Raw genomic sequence first — 17,976 nt, forward strand, 5'->3', positions numbered from 1 at the left:
ATATCGTATCTGCAGCTACATACCACTTTTGTAATTAAATGGATAATACGGAAGTCATGAAAGAAAGCTTGTACTTGTTGGAATCCAGCGTGTTCTACCCGAACTGTGGAGGTGAGCCAGGGCAATGCAGACTGGTCCGGTGCGACGGGATGCGGCTTTGGCCTCCAAGCGGGATGCCCCGGCTTTGCTTTAACCGAGTCCGTAGGCCGTAGGGCATTTCATTCCAGCGGGATCGCATTGCACAGCAGGAGTGTAGCCTATCGGGTTCGCATGCCCGTGAACACCACCTCAACTCGAGAGTCGAGTGAGGATTTGGTTTCGCTTTGATATTAGCATCGGCTATTCATCCTTATTGCACACGCACACTATGGGGGCTTCACAGTCGAAGGAACGCATCAGCAGGTTTGGACTTAGGGAGCTCCGCCTAAGCAGCTCCCAGGGGAGGCGACCACGCTTGCTACCCGCCGCTGATTCTAGCGGCGATTCGGACCGTCTGCAGGATAAAGGCCGCAAAAGGCCATTACGTAAGAGAAGAGGCCGTCGCAAGAGCATCCAGAGAGCCTGGCTGTGTTACAGGGGACGCACTCTCGCCCCAACGTTTACTGAAGGACAAATTGGTAGCACTGTCCCGATGCCCTGGCTAGACAAGCCTCAGCGTGGAAATTCCGCGTCTCCCCGTGAGGAGCCCTTTGTAGAAGATCAGCGCCTTGCCAGTGGAACTGATACGGTGAATGCAGGTTGTAGCGATACGGGACCACGGTGTGTGGAGCGCTGTGAAGAACAAGCGGAATTCGCAGCTCGCCCTTGGCAGGTTTCGACCTACTCACGAAAGGGAGGCCCGTTATGTATGGCATATGCAAAGTGTCTGGATGTAATGGAGGAAGATGTCGTTGCCGCGTTGATCCACCACCCCTCGCCTGACGAGGTGTGCAGATATTTCATTGTTGCCTCAGAAGACTCCTTTAGTTTTGAATTGCGCAGGAGGCACCTTGTATTGGGCGTGTAATGTCTGGTAAGGAGCTGACATTCTGCAGCTGCTGATGATGTCCAGCGTCTGTCCGATGAACCTGTGCTTTTTGACGGGCTCCTCAGGCACTTGGCTTGATGTACATTTGCTGCTCTCCAGCTCCGCTGTCTGTTGAGCCCACCCTAGAGCCCAGCGCCGACGTTTTGGGATATGTGTTTCCTGGGACGTGTTTTAAGGTGTGCTGGCTCACCGTTACCTCCAGCCGAGAAGCTTTGTGATCCTGGAAGCGAACTTACATGACTCCGGAAGAACAACAGCTGCTGTTGGCTGTCGTCGCAAACGAAATTCGTTAGTTTCAAGTCCTCTGAAAGGCACCAATGGCTTTTTGAGAGGCCACAGATACTTACGTGTGAGCATTTATTTCCACATATTACTACCCTTTGGTGTTTTGCTTTAGGTACTCGACGTAAGAGCGCATATCGCACAGATGTCTTACCTACTGCGTCTGAAGACGGCTGAGGGCTGGGTAACAGGAGCATCCTTGCAGATGATCCGCCTACCTCAGCCTCCTCGCGTGACAGGGTGGAAGACCACACATGAAGAGGCCGTTGCTGCTAAGCCTAGTCAACGCGGCTCGACTACCGGAAAGCCTTCTGTCTCCATTACAACTCAGCAACAAGCGGGGGACCTCAACTCTTTTCATTGTCGTGCTAAGTGTGGTTCTTTTACAGAAGATATTCATCCAACGATAGATGGGGGAGCAGTAACGGATGGATCATCTGAACTCGAGGAGAGTCCGTCGACTGGCTGGGGTACTGTGTATGCCTGCCGTGCCACTCGGTTTCTCAGCTTCCAGGAGTGTTTAATGCTAGCAGAAGAACGCACAAGCTATAGTAGTCTGAACAAATTGACTTCGGCGGCCACCATGCAAAAATTTGAAGCAGCTTTACAAAAGGCAACCACACGCCACTTCCCGAACGCAGGCAGCAGCTTTGAAAGAAGCAATTTTTGCACCACGAGAACAGAAGGCACGCGTTTTGATTCAAGCCGAATAGTTACAAGGAACAGCATACGCAGTGGTGGTCTCAGTCCACTGGAGCATTCTTTCATGCTCTTCCGTGTTGTAGGTTCCCGTGCTGTACCAATAAGGTGAGCTGACATGCGTATTTGCTGTGCACCTGTTACTCTCATCATGGTTAAGTGCAGGACAGTCGCGTTTTTGTTGACAGAAGCACATTTGTGTCAGTTTTCAGTCGAGATGTGGCCTGAGCATATTCTACGTGTTTTGGAAAGTATCACCCTGAATGGTGCTGCAGCGCAACTCCTCACTTGGGATCCCGCATAGTCGGACGCCTCTTGCGTAGGCAAGTTTTTCCTGTTCTGGACGCGTGCCTGGTGTGCTGTGTTCCGTCATGTGGCCGACCGGGGACGGGTAACGACTGCATCATCGCGGGCTTGGGCACGTTAGGAGCGGGTGAAAGTGATCTCTTGCATGCAGTACCTACTACCCGCTTGTGCGGCAAAAAGTCAAAGCGAAATCTGTGCTACTTCACCCGCAACAGGCGAGTGCACCTGCGTGTATGCACGGACAAGGGTTGGGTGACTCTTGACCGGCTCATAGAGCGAGTAGATGAGTGTGAGACTATATATGACCGGCCTGTCCTCTACGAAATTGTAGGTGAGCTCTTGTTGGCATTATGGGAAAGGCTTTTGCTAGTAACTTTCAGGGTAGTCTTGACCATGCAATGGTCGCCTTGCCTTACTCTGTTGCTCACGGATGGGGGTATTTGTAATTTCATGCAGCCGATGGCTACCTGGTTAACGTGAGGCCAGCACTTGAAATAGAAGGTCAGGTTCGTCGCACGCTGCCACCAGCCACTTTGGTTGAAGTCTATGAAAGAAAAATCAACGCAGAGGGTCTCGTACGCCTGAGGTAGGCAACTTGGTTTGTCCTCTAGCGGGACTGTACTGCACTGTGCGAAATTCCGTTTTCGGTGCTCCAACGTGCCCTCATGCACGGTGGCTAATTAAGACGAAGTCGCTTAGAGGACGTTTTTTGGTTGGACTTTTACTCTGCGTTTTTTATATTTCCGTCTTTGCTGAAGGCTCATTGATGGATGGATAAATGAGCGGAGAAAAAGCTCTGGGGAGACAGGATTTCTCTTCGCCACTCGTACAGTAGATCGGCGTGTAGAGACATTTTTGCGACATATTATGGCTGTCGTCGTTCTCCTGCCCGCGCTGTGCAGCAGTGACAGTCGTGTCCGCACAGCAGCGGCCTCCTGGGTTGCAGCAACTGTAGCCCAGTCCGCTATCGCCGCCTCTGCTTTGATGGAAGTAGTCGACACGGACCTCGTGGAGTCGGCGATAAGGCCGTGCTCCTGTTGTTACTGCAGAGGCTTGAGCGTTCAACGAGACCAAGGGAACCGAGTGACATTTAGGTCCAATCGACCAGCGTCGGTTTGTAGCAGTAGTCAACGACATGGGGATTGTTGTTTCGTCTCTCCAAGAGGTACTGCCTTATGTGTGAACAAAGTAACCGGGGGCTCGCCGGGAAATAACCTGAAGAGTGGCCGTGAAACGCGGCCCAGCGGGGATAATTCACATCAGAGCGACGCAATTCCGGCGTTATCTTCTCCACCTAGTCAGTTGAAAGTCAAGGACTTGCTGCTAGCAGAGTCTCCAGTGATGGAGTCTCCAAGCTCCTTGGGCTCAGCGTTGCCAAATCCTGGAACTCGTTTAGGGGAAGATGACAGAAGTAACACCTTCGCATCAATCGGTTCTGGAGTTGGCTTGGTCAATGTGCACGCGGGAACGCGGGGTAATGATTGCAGTGTCGGACGCTGCCACAGAGGGAGATGCATTTTTGAAGACATAGAAACCATGCATAACTGCATTGATACTTGCCGTAATAATGCTAGAGATTTCAAGAAATCAACATGCCCTTGGGACACACTTTTTTCCCTAATTAAGGTATCGTCCCACTGCACCGCGCGGAAGTGTGGCTGCTGCTTGGGACGGGCAGTTGCCGGCCCAGTTTGATGGATGTGGGGACTGTTCCATATTTCTCAGCATGACATAGTCAAAAGGTGGCTGGTTATGTTTTCTTGCAGGCTGCTTCAGCTTTACCGGGAGACTTGCCACTGCAGCCGTTGAGCTGCCCTCATTGTTTAAATGTGGATGCAGTTATGTTTGAGCTTGCCCGAGACCAGCCAAACAATGTAGAGAATGATAGTAAACTTTTCAGGAGCTCCAGCATGCCGTCGAAAGGGACCAAAAGTGATTCGACTCCATTTTGTTGTAAGAGAAGCCTGAGTATACACCGACGAAGCTCTGTTGGAGCAACTCGTTGGGATTTCAGCAGCTCGTTTACTAAACACAGCTTGAGGACAAGCGTAGCAAACGTGCCCAATTATTCTATTCATCCGCATTTACACTTATTACATTTCATGTCGCCACCAGAACTTGGGACAGGAGCACTTAGGAATTACGGAACTGCAAGGAAGGTCCTTTCTCCGTCAGATGCACTTTACCAGTTTTGCGTGGCGGCGGTAAGCTCTGGGGAGGGGACAATCTTTTAACTGCACCGGTGTGGGTGTCTGGATACTGCTTGATACAGTTGCAGAATTCTGTTGCTCGAGCCAATACCGGCGGGAAATCGCTCCACCAGATCACGATCGTACGGATTTGTAGTTTGTGCGCGGGCGCGGGTAAACGGTTTGTGTCCCATTTCACAGGTATATTCTTCGCTTGCGGAGCACAGGGAATCCGTTCTACCGCACACTGTTTATCGCCCCCCAGTCGGCAGTTTTCTCCCCCCTATAAACAATACATCGGGGCTTGCCGGAAGGGCTAAGCAGCATAGCTTACTGCAATCGTACAGACCGTATCTGGCTGTAAAAGATGGGAAACTTGCACTAGGCAATCTCAGCCGTTTTAATAGCTTCTCCTTCCACCAGCCTCCCATTTTCGTGGTGGGTTTGACCGGGAGGAGGCTCAGGCACTCACAAGAAAGGACATTCAGTAAATGTTTACGCGAGTCACCCCTCTTTTGGGGTGTTAGTGGTGCTGGTGCTGCAGATCCACAAAGTGGAGCGGATTTGCAATGGCATTTTGGTCCGGCGTTACCTACACGAAAGAAGCATGCTTTTGTTGATGAACACAAACAGCGGTTGCAGTCTTGATGAGGCTCTCCCCAACCCTATACTTAAGCCTCAAGTACATCCGACTCAGGTAAGCACCCAGAGTTCATCAAATTCCTAAGCTTGTGTGCTTGTGAATGCTATGCTACCAATATACGGCAGTTCAGTCAGGGGCAAACAATACATATAGTCTTCAGAGGAGTCAATCAGGCGCTAATAAACCGCACTACCTTAGGAGCTTTTGGATAAAATGAACAGCTGTTGTATCTAGAACGAGAAAGAATATATGAATTTTCTCAGAAATATGTGTCCCAGGCTTATTTGAACGAATATTTCCTTTTTCATGGATGCACTGAAGAACGTGCAGGATTGATAGCATTAACGGGGTTTGATTTTCGCAGAGGAGGCGAGAACGGAGGTAACCTAAAAGCTACCTTAATAAATATGGCTGCATAATGAAGATGTATTTAGCCTGCAACTTTTGAAGCAAGGCGTTGCACTGCCTTCTTCACTTTTTCAGGGAGGTTGTTTGGCATTGGCACATATTTTTCTCCACATGCGAGCAAAGCTGACCTGTATACGCGCCCTAACGACATCTCGGTCAAAGCAGTTGGACCTGCACCACTTTCGGCTGTTACGTTTCACGTATCCCTGCCAACTCGGTTGGCACAGCCGCCACCAGTAGGAGCGCCCAGTGGGTGCGCTTCACTCTGTAGCACTGCCGCCCGCATGGGGGGCGGAGGCGGAGGGAACTCACATGGGCTCGCGTTCCAGAACACGAACAAAAGTTGTGGCGGCATTAGATTTCGCAGGAGCAGTGGGGCGACTAATGGGAAGGGAAATGCCAGGTCTACACCAACCAGTTTTGTTGCTTCTGGAGTCTCCTGCACACCAGACGGACCCCAGAAGAAAGATAAGGAAAAAGGGCGTTTCAGAGCAGTATGTGCAAAATTTGCAAGACAGGGGAGCGGCGCGAATTTAACTCGATCAAAGGACGTTTCGCTTCCGGGCCAAACACTGAGCAAGCAAACGAATTCTAGTTCGTGTCCAACAAGCTCGCAGCAGACGGACCCGACAAGCGCAAAAACCCAGCAAAGCGGAGTGCAAGGAGCTTCTTTATGCCTAAATCCGGCAGTCAGTCCACCGATTATGCGGTGTCTTCTTCTCGCGCGCGTTTGTCTAGGCGAAGTGTACAAGGCTGTTTCTCCTATGCCAGATGCACGCATGCCTCCCAACAAGCCGACTACTACATCGGCAAAGCTAGCCTATGATTCAGGTAAGGCGCATGCATGCCCAGCATGTGTATCCGCATGATGAATCACTTAGTGCAGGCTTCTCCTTGCAGATAAGCCAGGCGCCGAGACCAGTGAAAATGATTCTGTGCCACTTCTAAAGTTCATATGCGGTGTTTAGAAACGGAAAGAGTGTTGCAACGGCGTCCCCGAACGAGTGGCTTGCTGCTTCTTCGATATTTTGCAGTGATGGCGGAGTGCCGTACACGTGGGGGCGTTGTGGACGGTGTCGAGTTCGTGGTGTTCGAAAGGGCCCAGGCATTACCAGAGTTCATCATAACGTATTCGCACGCCCCGCACTGTCAGTGTGCTGAGTGTCACCGGCAGCCTGCTCAGTAGCGTCACTCTGCATGAGCATGTGCGAAGCTTTTTACACTTTAGCCGCCACAGTTGTAGCTTTCCACCGGAATACTGCTCACCTACAACGCATCTTCGTGATCGCCTGGACCGCAAGGTCGCGTTGCTCCTGGCTGCAACATGGCAGCGTTAGAAGACGCGCTGGAACACGCTCCCTTTTCATTCCATTGGCTTCCTCACTGCCAAATGGACGAAAAGCTTCTACGTACGGTGGCCTTGTGCCTGTGCATCACTCCACTAGGACGCCAGCGCACCAGTGATCCGTCTAAGTGCTACTGAGTTGTACCCTACCTAGTTGTATCTTCTACGGACACTGGTTCAGGCAGCTCCCGGACATCGAACATGCTAGCATTCACAGCGGCAAGCACACTTCTAAAGAAATGTGCAGATGTCGACCTTTACCGTCGCTCGCTACTGCGGGGAGCGGCGTTAGAAAGAAGTTAGGAAATAATGCGCTGTTGGGTCCCCTACAGCCGCTTGTTACGTGCGTAGGGCCAGAGTCGACTTTATTGATACTCACTGCCATCGTCTTCCTGACCCCTACTCTTAACACATGCAGATGCAATGGTGCTGAGGGGAAGGAATGCCACGGTGTAGCACTGGCACATGCGCCAGCACACAATGCAATATGCCACATGACTGCCAGGGCCAGGTCAAGCCAGCTTTGCGCCTGCGTTGCCCTGCAGCAGGAACTACGTTATCAAACGGTCAGCTGACGAAGGAGACTAACCTTCGCTCTCCATTAGGCTACAACTGAAGGGGAGAGATCGCCACCTGCCAGTCGTAGTCGTCTCCCTGCTCAGTAAGCGCCAGTGTGACGCGAATGCAATGGAAGCACTGGCGTGCTGACTTACTGTCCGTCTTCAACTGCTTCTTCAGCAAATACATAATCAGCAGGCAGAAGCCCCTTGTTTCGCGAGGCCGCAACCATGTAGCATATCTTTTGCTGTGCGTTGGGTACGTCCAACTCAATCTACGGGCAAGCAAAACAAAAAAGACCAGTACCCTTGTACGTCCAATGCACCAATTTAATGTGTATTATGGGGTTATGGAGTTGCAGCAGCGTTTGTAACCACTGGTGCAATGACGTACATCAGGGAGAAGATCTTTAATCTGCGCCAGGCCCTGGATAATGCATTCCTGATCAAGTTCTCCTAGAGCACGCAGTTGCTCAAGGAGTCCTACGACAGCTTTTGCTGCCTGCTCTGGATCCTTCGATCGCTCCATAGAGAAGATGTAGGCTTTGCGCACTACCTCGGAATCCTTTGGCACCAACAAGGCAAGCGTAGTGAAACCACCATATAAGTGGGCTGCAAATCCGAAGCTCCAATACAATACTTCGCATCTTAATGGGCATACGAAGTGTACACGAACTGTTGCCTTCATTCCATTGATCACCTGGTCAGGAGCCAGATTCATGTCTATAATTGCTTTCGCCGCCTCGGCTGCGTCGAGGGTATCAAGGTACTTGCGTATGCATGCTTTAAGTTCATGCTTAAAAATACGTGCTTCCCGCATCGTTGGGTCCGTTCCTGTCCATATCTGCGTTTGTACTCACACCACGGCGCAATCTGGACAGTAGCGATAATGCTGAGGAAAGCGCCGAATCCACTCAGGGGGACAATCATGCGTCTGCGGCTGAATTACCCTCAAAAAGTGCTCCAGCTTACTCAAGAATTAAGTACAGCAAGGCAACGCCCACCACCTGCGGAAGTCCCAACGCATACCTTTCTAAAACGTTCGCTTGCAGCCTTTCCTGGTTGCTCACAGAGCCACTTCTGTGCCTTTTTGAGGACTTGCATCCCTCCAATCCCTCCAAAGTGTAGCCTATACCGATCTCCCAAAAAGGCCGGAGGCAAAAGCTCGTCCACTACAGCCCGAGCCTGCAGTAAATCCGCCAACCTTCTCCACATTAGCAAGAAAGAATATACTCAGTCATCCACAATGGCTACGAACGAATCAGATAGCCGTGTAATAATGCATAGCTGTAAGATGAAACTGCTGTGGCTGTGGTGGATTTGCTACGACGCTGAGCATAAGTTCATCCCATCCGCTCGCCTAAATAACAGAGCGCTGGTAGAAATGCAAGGTCACAGATCTCAAAAGCGCAAAAGGTGAATCTCTTACCAAGCTTTTCGTCAGGAAATCGTGTGCCTGGGGCACGTCCAGAGCAAGGTCATCAACTGCCCCTACAAGTCGAGAGAATCCAACCTGCAAGTCATCTGGTTTTAGCGTCTTCCCATAAAGTCGGTCAAGAATATTACTGGCAAGTTCCCGGTCCCTGGAAGTAGATCACGCACAGACACACGCATGGCTACCAGCACCAGTAATGAGCCGAACTTTGAACGATATTGAGATATATCACTGTTGTGCACCTGTTATTTATTTGCAGTCCTCTACATACAATACTGATGAACAATGCGGGCTGAAGTGAGAGGCAAGTGGCATCAGCTCATGCACAACGCAATTCCGGTTCTGCTACAACATCAAGCACAATGTGCTCACTGCAAGTGCCTACATGCCCTGTTTTGCAGCCAGAAAAAGCAAGTGTCACCAGTTAGGTCCTGCATTCGTTATCAAGGCTTCGTACCTGGAACCTCTTGAGTAAGATGCTACAACGAGCTTTGACACAAACTCATGTTGGCAAAGTGGCTTGTCCTGTGCCTGCAGGAAGAGCTCTGCTTCCTGTACGCCTTCGCTTTCAAAGACGTCCTCCAAGAACTCCGCGAGGGCTGCTTTAAACTCCTGCATCCTAAAAACGTCAACCCCGCACACAGTTCGAATGAACGATGCCATCGGATATTTCCCAGTAAATGAGAAGTTGCCTTTACCCGCAAACCCCAGACTAAAAGCCCACGCTTCCGGACTCAAAAGAGAGACGTACTGGCGGACTGCTGCCTGGACAACAATGTTGCTTGCAACAACTGCAGGGTCGAGCTTCGAAACGAACGCGGTCGGCAAACGACTCAGAACATCGGCCCCGATGCAGTTGTCGAGTGAGGCACATTCTATGAAAGCAAATAATCGGCTAGCGACATCCGGCACGTCCTGCACCAACATCCACCACAAATGCGGCTAGAACTTGACGGCTTGTAGCAGCAAGCGCGTCCTACACAGAGATATCGACGACTCTACCACGCCTACATGCAATCTTCACAGGTTCATAAGAACGTCCGGTCCAATATGTAAATAGCAATATTAAAACGATCAGATACTTGTAAACCGCACACAATATGCCAGAGACGCCGGCACCCAGTCCTAGCCTACCAACTCAATGTCATCCGAGCTTTGCACCAGTTTCTCAAAAGCTCTGCACAGCTGTTGTCTTGTGAGAAGACCCTTATCGGCAAGAAGTGCAAACTCTGCGCTCATTCGCCGTTGATCTTCTGTGCTTCTGTCTAGGGAGGCGCGGACGGCATACACTACGAATGCATCGTGGTAGCATCGACAATCCAGCGCTTGAAGACGGGCGGCCAAGTCAACCGAGTCCGCGGACGCGAAGAAAGCTGCACGTACAAAACAGCCGGCTTGCCTTATGCACAGAAAAGCCCATGCATCTATATAACTTGACTGAGCACAGAACTCCTCAACCCCCACCACTGCCACAGCGTGGAAGGCACATGAAGTATAAAATGTGCTGCGGAAGTGTACGTCAAAGGTCTCGCTACACCGGCAAGGAAAGTGCCTCGTCGTTTCTACCCTTGAGCGTTTCATCGACGGCAGCGCGGAACTCCTCTGCGGTCTTGGGGGGGCGCACAAGAGCTCCAGGTTCGCGCGAAACAGAAAAGCAGCTCTGGTTGTTAATCGTGGACCGATAGTCGCATGCTCCCACTTCGATCACTTGGTAAAAGCAGTTGTCATCCTGTGATGCATGCCAGGCTCACTGTCAAGACTCTCTTAACAGGTGTATTACTGAGCTGAAATGTCCTAGCCTTTGCCCCTAAATCTACTCTCTACACACAAGCTCACCAATTCACACAGTTTTCATGTAAAAACTGAAATATATCTTACTTCTGTCTCGCTATCATACATGGGATCGTTTGAATCCATGGGAACAGGATTGCACTCGAGCTGGTCGCGAATTAAGTCGCCTTTGCGGTTCAGCAGCTTATCAGCCATCTTAACGAAACAGGAGCGCACGACACCTGTTCTCTGACGCTGCTGCTGCACCCGATGACTTTCCTATGCTCGGCAACGCAGCAAAGTGGGGAGTAGTCGGGTGGAGGATAAAGGTTCGCCACCCGTTCGCACGGCCTCTTGCACAGGGATCCCTGGAGTATCTGTGAACAAATGACCTCTCCTGGTGTCCCTTCTGGCTGCCTGAAGGCAGCGTTGTTGAGCTGTTGAGGCTCGCTACTGTTAACAACGGCGGGATCACGCTGTTGGGGAAGTTTGGTGCACACTGGTGAACAGTTTCGAGCCCAGATTGCAAACACAGCCCCTTCGCCTTTCCTGTGAGGTGTAATTGCGCACCGTCAAGCTGTGATGCCAGCTGTGTGAGGTCACTCACTCGTCTCCGTTAATATCCTCTTTGTTGCCGGCTGACCAGCGACGCTGACTGTTAAAGACCCCTGTACCTACAGGGTTCCTGCGTGTGTGCTATCTAGAGAAACACCCGTGCCAGAATATAGTGAAACGATGAATTCAGGGAACGAATTGGAGGGAAAAAACGTTGGTGGTTCATGTGCACAGCGTCGCCTGCCCTACGGGCAAGCCAATGCGGACGTGACGAAAAGTACTGTGGCAATGAGAAGGAACCGTTTTCTGCTATGAGGCTTCGAGAGGCTTCGAAACTTACAAAGCGAAGACGAGTCGCTGTAGAAAGATGGAAAAAGCTATTTGGCTGTCACCCCACGGCCCCAAGCCCCAGCCACTATTTGGCTGCCTCTGCTCCTTCACCAGGGAGGAATGTTACGTGTAACCGCTATTGTCGGGCGCACTGAAAACAAAGAATCACCTAAAAATGAAGCAGGTGAGGCTAACTAGCGGCCTCTGGAGAATATGAACGAAAACGGGAGTATCGAGCATTCGAGCATGCGCCTACAATGCACTGACACACGAAGTGGCCCCTCGCTTTCGTGCGTCACACAGTCATTATAACAGGGAATGGCGGGACTGAGCGCTCACACTGCAGGATCCTCTCCTTAGGTTTGGCTGACTAGTGACAATGAAGCACATTGAATGCTGACGCGACCTTACCGACTTGGTAGCAGACAATACTATCAAACGCGGTGGATGTGAGGGGGGATGAACGCCGTCCCTAGCTGTTGCTCTAGCCTGCGCCATGATTGGGACACCAGTTGCTAGCGTGAAGATGGGCTGTAGGGTCCATTTCGAGTAACCTTTGAGTAGGGGGCATGCCGTGTGGTGGTAGGTTCATGTAATGTATTCGGAAAGTGTGTCATGCTGGCCTGAGCCTCGCGTAGTGGCTCCCCTATTAGCAGTGTAGAACTGGATCTGCAGTAGGCTCTGCAGCTTTTGGGTGTGGGGTTGATCTACGTAGCCGCCTCTGCCCCAATCATGTGTGATCCTTGTTATAAACCCAACCTACGGGAGTCGGAGCTCCCTGCTTTCTTCCTTGATTTGGATTGAAAACACTGATTATTCTCGAGGGCATCTGGTTATGAGCAGCTCCCACACGCGAGTTCCGCAATTGGCGCATCCTGTTAGAGGTCTTTGGGCTGAGAATGCTACTCGGGTCTAGAGAAGGCTTTCCGGAACGGCTCCCAAATTGTACTGAGCTAAGCCCAGGGTAGCTCCCGTGTGCCTTTCCTGTCGGGGCTACGTAAGCACACACCTACCACTACTCACTGAAAGCATCGTAAAAGAATCAAAAAGTTCTGAAGAACATCACTGCAGGTCAAAATTCTAGGCGGTGCACTTCATCTCTCCAAATTTTTTTCCTGTGCTGCGTGAGTAAAAGGCTGAAACATGCACAAGAGAAAATGAAACTGCGCCGTGCATCGTGCACCACAGCTTCACTTTCGCTTACAAACCTTACACCCTGAGCCTAAAAGCAGCGCACATCAGGCCTCTCCATAGAAATGACTCCCTTTGTTGGTGCTCTTGGTTCTTTGTATTTCGTTTTCCCATATGTTGTGAATCCTGTAAACCTGAAGGTCACTTCTGGGCTACACCGCAGCGCTGCGCACTATAAAAGCCCACTTCGCCACACCGACGCCCACCTCGAGGGACCTTGGTAGCTCTACACCTTTACCGATCTTTCTAATATTGGTCTGCTTAGCTCATGGTCTCATTAGTCACTATGTTGGGTGGAATTAACTGTCCCTCAGATCTCTGGATGCAGTCCGCCGTCTCGCCCTTTCCGTGGACTCCACCAAACACCTGCTGCGTGCCAGGCGGATGTAAGTCTTTACCACTGCGCGTCTGTCAGCAGCCGTCCTAAGATTCTTCTACATCACGTCACCGCAGCAACGAAGCATGCTAGCTGGTGGTCTCAGCTTCGAATAATGACTGTGGCATGGGCTCTGCAGGGACTCGTCCCCTTGTTGAGAAAGTCCCCAAAAGGCTATATTCTTGCAAGTAACTGCCTCCCCGTCTAACGATATCTCACCCACACCGGATCCCTGCTTGTGATGTCAGTTGTGCTGTGGGTCCGTGCAATAAATCCCAGACACCATTTGAAGCAGCCAAAGCTGAACCTAAAAAAATTAAAAATTGTTTTATCTGAAAAATGGTCAAGCTGCGGCCGGTGCCGAAGCTGTTCTGCTATATAGTGGTAGAGGAAGGATTGGCGAGAGCACCGAGGCAGTATACCAAGATAACTGAAGCTCTGCCTTAGTCCGAATAACTGGTATCAGCTGGGTTGTCCATGAACATGGCTCTAGATTACTTTATGTAATGTTCAAGTATCTTCAAGGTAAGATTCGAGAGTCAATAGGGCATAAATTCTACTAAGGGAACGATTCGCTGGTGCTGCTGCTGCTGCTGATGCTGCCAGAGGTGCGAAGGTTCCTGCGGCAGCAATAGCCTCTCCATGGATACGAAGCTAATGCAACGAACAGATACTACAATTAGCTGCAGCGGTGCCGCAGTAGCAGCAGCACCAGTGTGTTGCGGTGCTCCCATGTCAAAGCTGCAAACTAAAAAATGCGCTAAACGAGTGCCCAACATTGCGACATACTTTAAGCGAGGCACAGGCGTCTGCTCTCTGCTTTCTTGGCAGTCGCTCGGCAACGCCTGGCGTCTCAGTCAAATGCACGCTTGTAATAGTTGTTGGAAGCATGATTAAAGCATTCCGTACGCCAACAGTATAGGTAAAAGCCTGTTGAGTCGATATTGCGGATTTTGCAGTGAAATACCCTACTTCGCATGTGACATCCAGATCGGAATCTCTCTCAACATGCTGCACATCTTCTATGCAAATCTTTTTCTTTCCCAAATGCCAGGAGGACTTCAAGAGGAGGATTTTCACAAGTCTTTCAAGGACATATGAGATATCCTCTTGTTTGACTATTCACGCTTGTCGGCAGCGCATTTAGGTTATTCTAGGGTATGGACCAAGTCTTAATGTCCTGAATTGAAACCCAAGCCTTGTTTCTGTTTCCCGTATTCAGCTATACATCGATATCACAATGTATTTCCGAGCACAGCACCCCTCAATGTTCGGCACCAGGTGATTGTTCGATCAAAAGAGGCATTAGCGTATGCACGGATATTTCATTCACACTGGGTAATCAGCGCTGGCACTCATTTTGAGTCCTCATCCGGGCCTCATTGCACTGCGTCATCTCCACGCGTCCCCACTGCAGGCATTCCTGCAGCGAAAAGCCTCGTTGCCACCTTATACTTCAGGCACCAACCTTCGACTATTTTGGTCATTATGCTGCTTTTTAGAGACATGTCGCTCGCTCTAGCACCTTGAGCCGGGCACTTACTTACGCCAGCAACAACATCGTAAGACTTTTCCTCATGTTACTTCCATTACATCACGCTGTGGTAAGTATTGATTGGCATGGCACAAAAATAGCTTGTGCACTGTACGTTACAGATGCTGGAGCTGCAAATGCTAATACGCTTTTACCAGCCATAATGCCCTTAGTTTGGAGAGTTGGTTAAGGGGGCCTAATATTGTAGCAGTGAGCTACCCTCGGAGAAGCACAGGAGGTACTTTCTCTTCATCCTATCGGAGTGCTATATGGACCAAGCACTCGGTGAGCTACAGCTTGAAGAGCAGTTCCCCTCGTGATGGCAACGTAAAAGTGTCGACAATTTCCCGCATGCTCATCTAACTAGCGCATTCGTGAGTTACTAGCGCCTAAGTGGGCACTCACTTGAATGCAAAGGTACCTCACGCTGCTGTGCTCTGTGCGTCGTCGCTCGCTGCAGGGGCTGGTGACCAGCAAGAGGCCAATGTTTTAGGGCTTCTCTGTGGGGTCGCTTTTCGCTTTTCCATTTGCTCCCCCTTTTAGTGATTGAAAGGAACAAAATTCATGGTAAAGCAATTAAGGGAGATCTTCAACGGGAGGCGCGTTTACACTTCCTTCAGCACTGCTGTGATCCGCGTCCCCTTCGCTTCAGCCCAAAACAACCCGTCTTTCCTTTTTTGTACATCGCATCTTCTCGTCTATATCTTGCATTAATTCTGAAATTCTTCCTCTTCCCACACTCGTGTGATTGCAAGGAAGTGTCTCGCTCCGTCGTCGAGATCCTGCCGCAGTACGTGACAGACCCACTATGGGACAAGTTTTCTCCGCCGCCGTGTAGAGGATTTTCATCCTCAAAGATCGAGGGTCTTAGAGCTGTGGTCTATATGGCTGGCAGGGATACATGTGACATGGGCACAGGTCGGCGAGCACCCGCCTCTCCTCGGTGTGGGGCGCATGCTCAGGGTCATGAGACGCTAGTTGCTAGGGATTCTTCCAGTAAAGTCATGGGGAGCGCAAGGAGGCAGACTCGGCTCAGGCCGTTTCGCCGGTGTGGACTATTGGCGTTGGTGGTGCTGCAGCTGCTGCTCGTCGGTCACTATTCTGCTGCAGTCGATGCAGCCAGAAGTGCGGATATACCTGTGGTGGAGAATATGGAGGGAGAAGTGAGTGCTCATACGGCTGGCGGTGTTGCGCAAAGGGGTGCTTCTGCAGGAGTCGACGCAGGTGTTGCATCGCAGAATGCAGGCCCTGTGGGCGTCACTGTTTCATCGGAAGAACAGGAGAAGGCAAATCTCGAGCTTCTTCGTACTTTCATGCTTGAGGCAGATGCAACAGAGACGGAGAAGTCGTCAGACACGCAATATTTGTAAGCATTCAGAGATGGCTGGACGTTGCTTGCATGTAGTTGGACAAGGCTCTTGCCTTATCCGCCGTCACCGTGGTGCCACCGTGGTGCATGCCTTCGACTAACTGCTGAGTGGTTCGTTTCAAAAGACTCGCTGGGTTCCTGCTCTGTAGATTAAGGCGTTCTTTGCCCCAAAATTGCCTTCAGATGCTCTGCGTGTGTGTACGTGCAGTTTGGGCGTCATGTCCCAGAAAATCAAGCGACATTTTTTAGTCGACCTTCTCTCGGTGGTATTGTTGTTTGCCGGATATTATATTCTGGCAACTGGACTTGAACCAAGGCCTACACCGAAGCCTACAGCCAAAGCACCACGGGTCTGACCAAAACCGACAGTCAAAGCACCACGGGCCTGAATGCCCACTGCTCGGGCTCTGAGGAACTCTATGTCCAAACGGTGCTCATAACGGTGGATGGTAGTGCGAAGGCCGTCTTGGATGACTTTTGCACTGCGTGCGTGCATTTTATGGTGCGGGAGGCTAGAGGGGACAGCTCCGACATGCATCGCAATTTTTTGAGATTGGATTGAATTTCACCTGTGTTGTTGAAGTGTGGGAGAAGGCGTTTATTGTGCTTGTTATTCGCGGTAGCGGGATTCCACGGCTTTGGAGATTTATCTCCGACTGTTAGGTGTCCAGGATATTCTTGTATAGGCCTTCGAAATATGAGCAAGGAGGCAGGCTTCCTTGGTTTCGTACTGCCTTCACAACGGCGACAACCCGTCATGACGGGCGCACTATCGAAGCACATTTTTGGTGGGCATCGTTCTGGAGCACTAGAATATTAAAACGAGACCCCGAACGCACTTTTGCTTGTAGCATTGTGGCAAGCAGCAGGTACCCCAAAAGGGAGGGCAAGCTTGACTTCAGGGCACCATAAGCATTCTTCCCAAGATCTTGAGACTGCTAGTATTGCATCGACAAAGTGTTATATTTTCTTGCTGAAATGTTGAATTGGCAGTACTGGGTGCACCATAAGAAGTATCAGGATTCGCCACATATCTGTGAAGCAACCCCGTAGAACAACACCCATCATTTTGTTCCTGTAGTGCTTAGAACTGCAAGTATATCAGCTGCTGGTCTTTCTCCACAGTCTTCAGCTAAATGCGTTTGCTAGGTTAACATCAAGATTCGAAAGAGGAGGATACCCGCGTTTGCATTTCTTCATGCTTGCTTTTCACGGCCTCTTCATTAGGTTTTGCCAGGTAAATGCACGTCCTTCCGCAGAGATGCACTTGAAGTCGTACGTTTTGGCCTAGATCATCGCTTTTGTTCTGCTGCATTCCAAGTGTCGTGGGTGCCTACATTGTAAGAAATGGCGTAGCTGTGGGATCACCTTTGGGCTTCGCGCCAAGCGTTTGCTGAGCATTGTGGAGTATAAAGCCATTCGCTTTAGGGACCAGGTTCCAGGTTCCAGCGGAATTATTTGTATTGCTGTTGTCCGCAAGCACGTGTCAACAAGCAGGGCTTTCTACTTGACACTCGCCGTCAAACTTTACCGTGACGGATATTTGTTGCCCTTGAGCGAATAGCATGATGCCTGCTATTTGTTTTAGGTAGGATTTGTAAGCAGCGGAATGAATAGCACGACGCCTGCTATTTGTATTAAGTAGGGTTTGCAACCCTTGGGGCGAATAGCATGACGCTTGCTATTTGTATTAAGTACAGTAGAACGTTTGGGATCATATTTGCTGCCTGTGGAACGACAGAGCTGTGTTCTGTGAAGCAGTATCACAACTATGAAGGATGAACAAGACTTCTAGTTGCCAGCAAGTACTAGTGAAGCAACCACAAGATAGCTCAGTTGCGCACAGTTCTTTAAAAGCAGAAGCCGTGCTTGCTCCACATGGCCTCGACCCCACCTCCGCAGACAGCTCGAAGGCTCCATGGCTCGTCGTCGTGTCGTTAATGATGAGGGCTGAACAGTC

The 17,976-nt window shown here is 50.5% G+C and overlaps 4 protein-coding genes across 4 annotated transcripts; 3 read left to right on the plus strand and 1 right to left on the minus strand.

The window, feature by feature from the left end:
* Positions 1 to 367: 367 nt before the first annotated feature.
* On the plus strand, positions 368 to 4,009 carry ETH_00019385 (uncharacterized protein; the record flags this gene model as incomplete). The annotated part of the gene is made up of 6 exons (XM_013375737.1): positions 368 to 925; positions 1,093 to 1,203; positions 1,425 to 2,116; positions 2,284 to 2,645; positions 2,771 to 2,900; positions 3,073 to 4,009. 6 exons carry the CDS (start codon positions 368 to 370, stop codon positions 4,007 to 4,009), a joined length of 2,790 nt encoding a protein of 929 aa, XP_013231191.1.
* A 1,829-nt stretch (positions 4,010 to 5,838) lies between these two features.
* Positions 5,839 to 6,740, plus strand: ETH_00019390 (uncharacterized protein; the record flags this gene model as incomplete). Its single annotated transcript, XM_013375738.1, has 2 exons — positions 5,839 to 6,385; positions 6,589 to 6,740. 2 exons carry the CDS (start codon positions 5,839 to 5,841, stop codon positions 6,738 to 6,740), a joined length of 699 nt encoding a protein of 232 aa, XP_013231192.1.
* An 868-nt stretch (positions 6,741 to 7,608) lies between these two features.
* ETH_00019395 (MA3 domain protein, putative) lies at positions 7,609 to 10,877 on the minus strand (the record flags this gene model as incomplete). Its single annotated transcript, XM_013375739.1, has 10 exons — positions 7,609 to 7,731; positions 7,851 to 8,021; positions 8,157 to 8,300; positions 8,486 to 8,641; positions 8,886 to 9,039; positions 9,349 to 9,510; positions 9,643 to 9,806; positions 10,026 to 10,264; positions 10,458 to 10,620; positions 10,770 to 10,877. The coding sequence occupies 10 exons, from the start codon at positions 10,875 to 10,877 to the stop codon at positions 7,609 to 7,611; spliced, it is 1,584 nt and encodes a 527-aa protein (XP_013231193.1).
* Positions 10,878 to 15,555: 4,678 nt separating this feature from the next.
* On the plus strand, positions 15,556 to 16,372 carry ETH_00019400 (uncharacterized protein; the record flags this gene model as incomplete). The annotated part of the gene is made up of 2 exons (XM_013375740.1): positions 15,556 to 16,013; positions 16,225 to 16,372. 2 exons carry the CDS (start codon positions 15,556 to 15,558, stop codon positions 16,370 to 16,372), a joined length of 606 nt encoding a protein of 201 aa, XP_013231194.1.
* Between the last annotated feature and the right edge of the window lie 1,604 nt (positions 16,373 to 17,976).

The sequence above is a fragment of the Eimeria tenella genome, genomic scaffold (genome assembly GCF_000499545.2).
Source record: "Eimeria tenella Houghton genomic scaffold, Eth_scaff3, whole genome shotgun sequence".
Lineage (NCBI taxonomy): Eukaryota > Apicomplexa > Conoidasida > Eucoccidiorida > Eimeriidae > Eimeria > Eimeria tenella.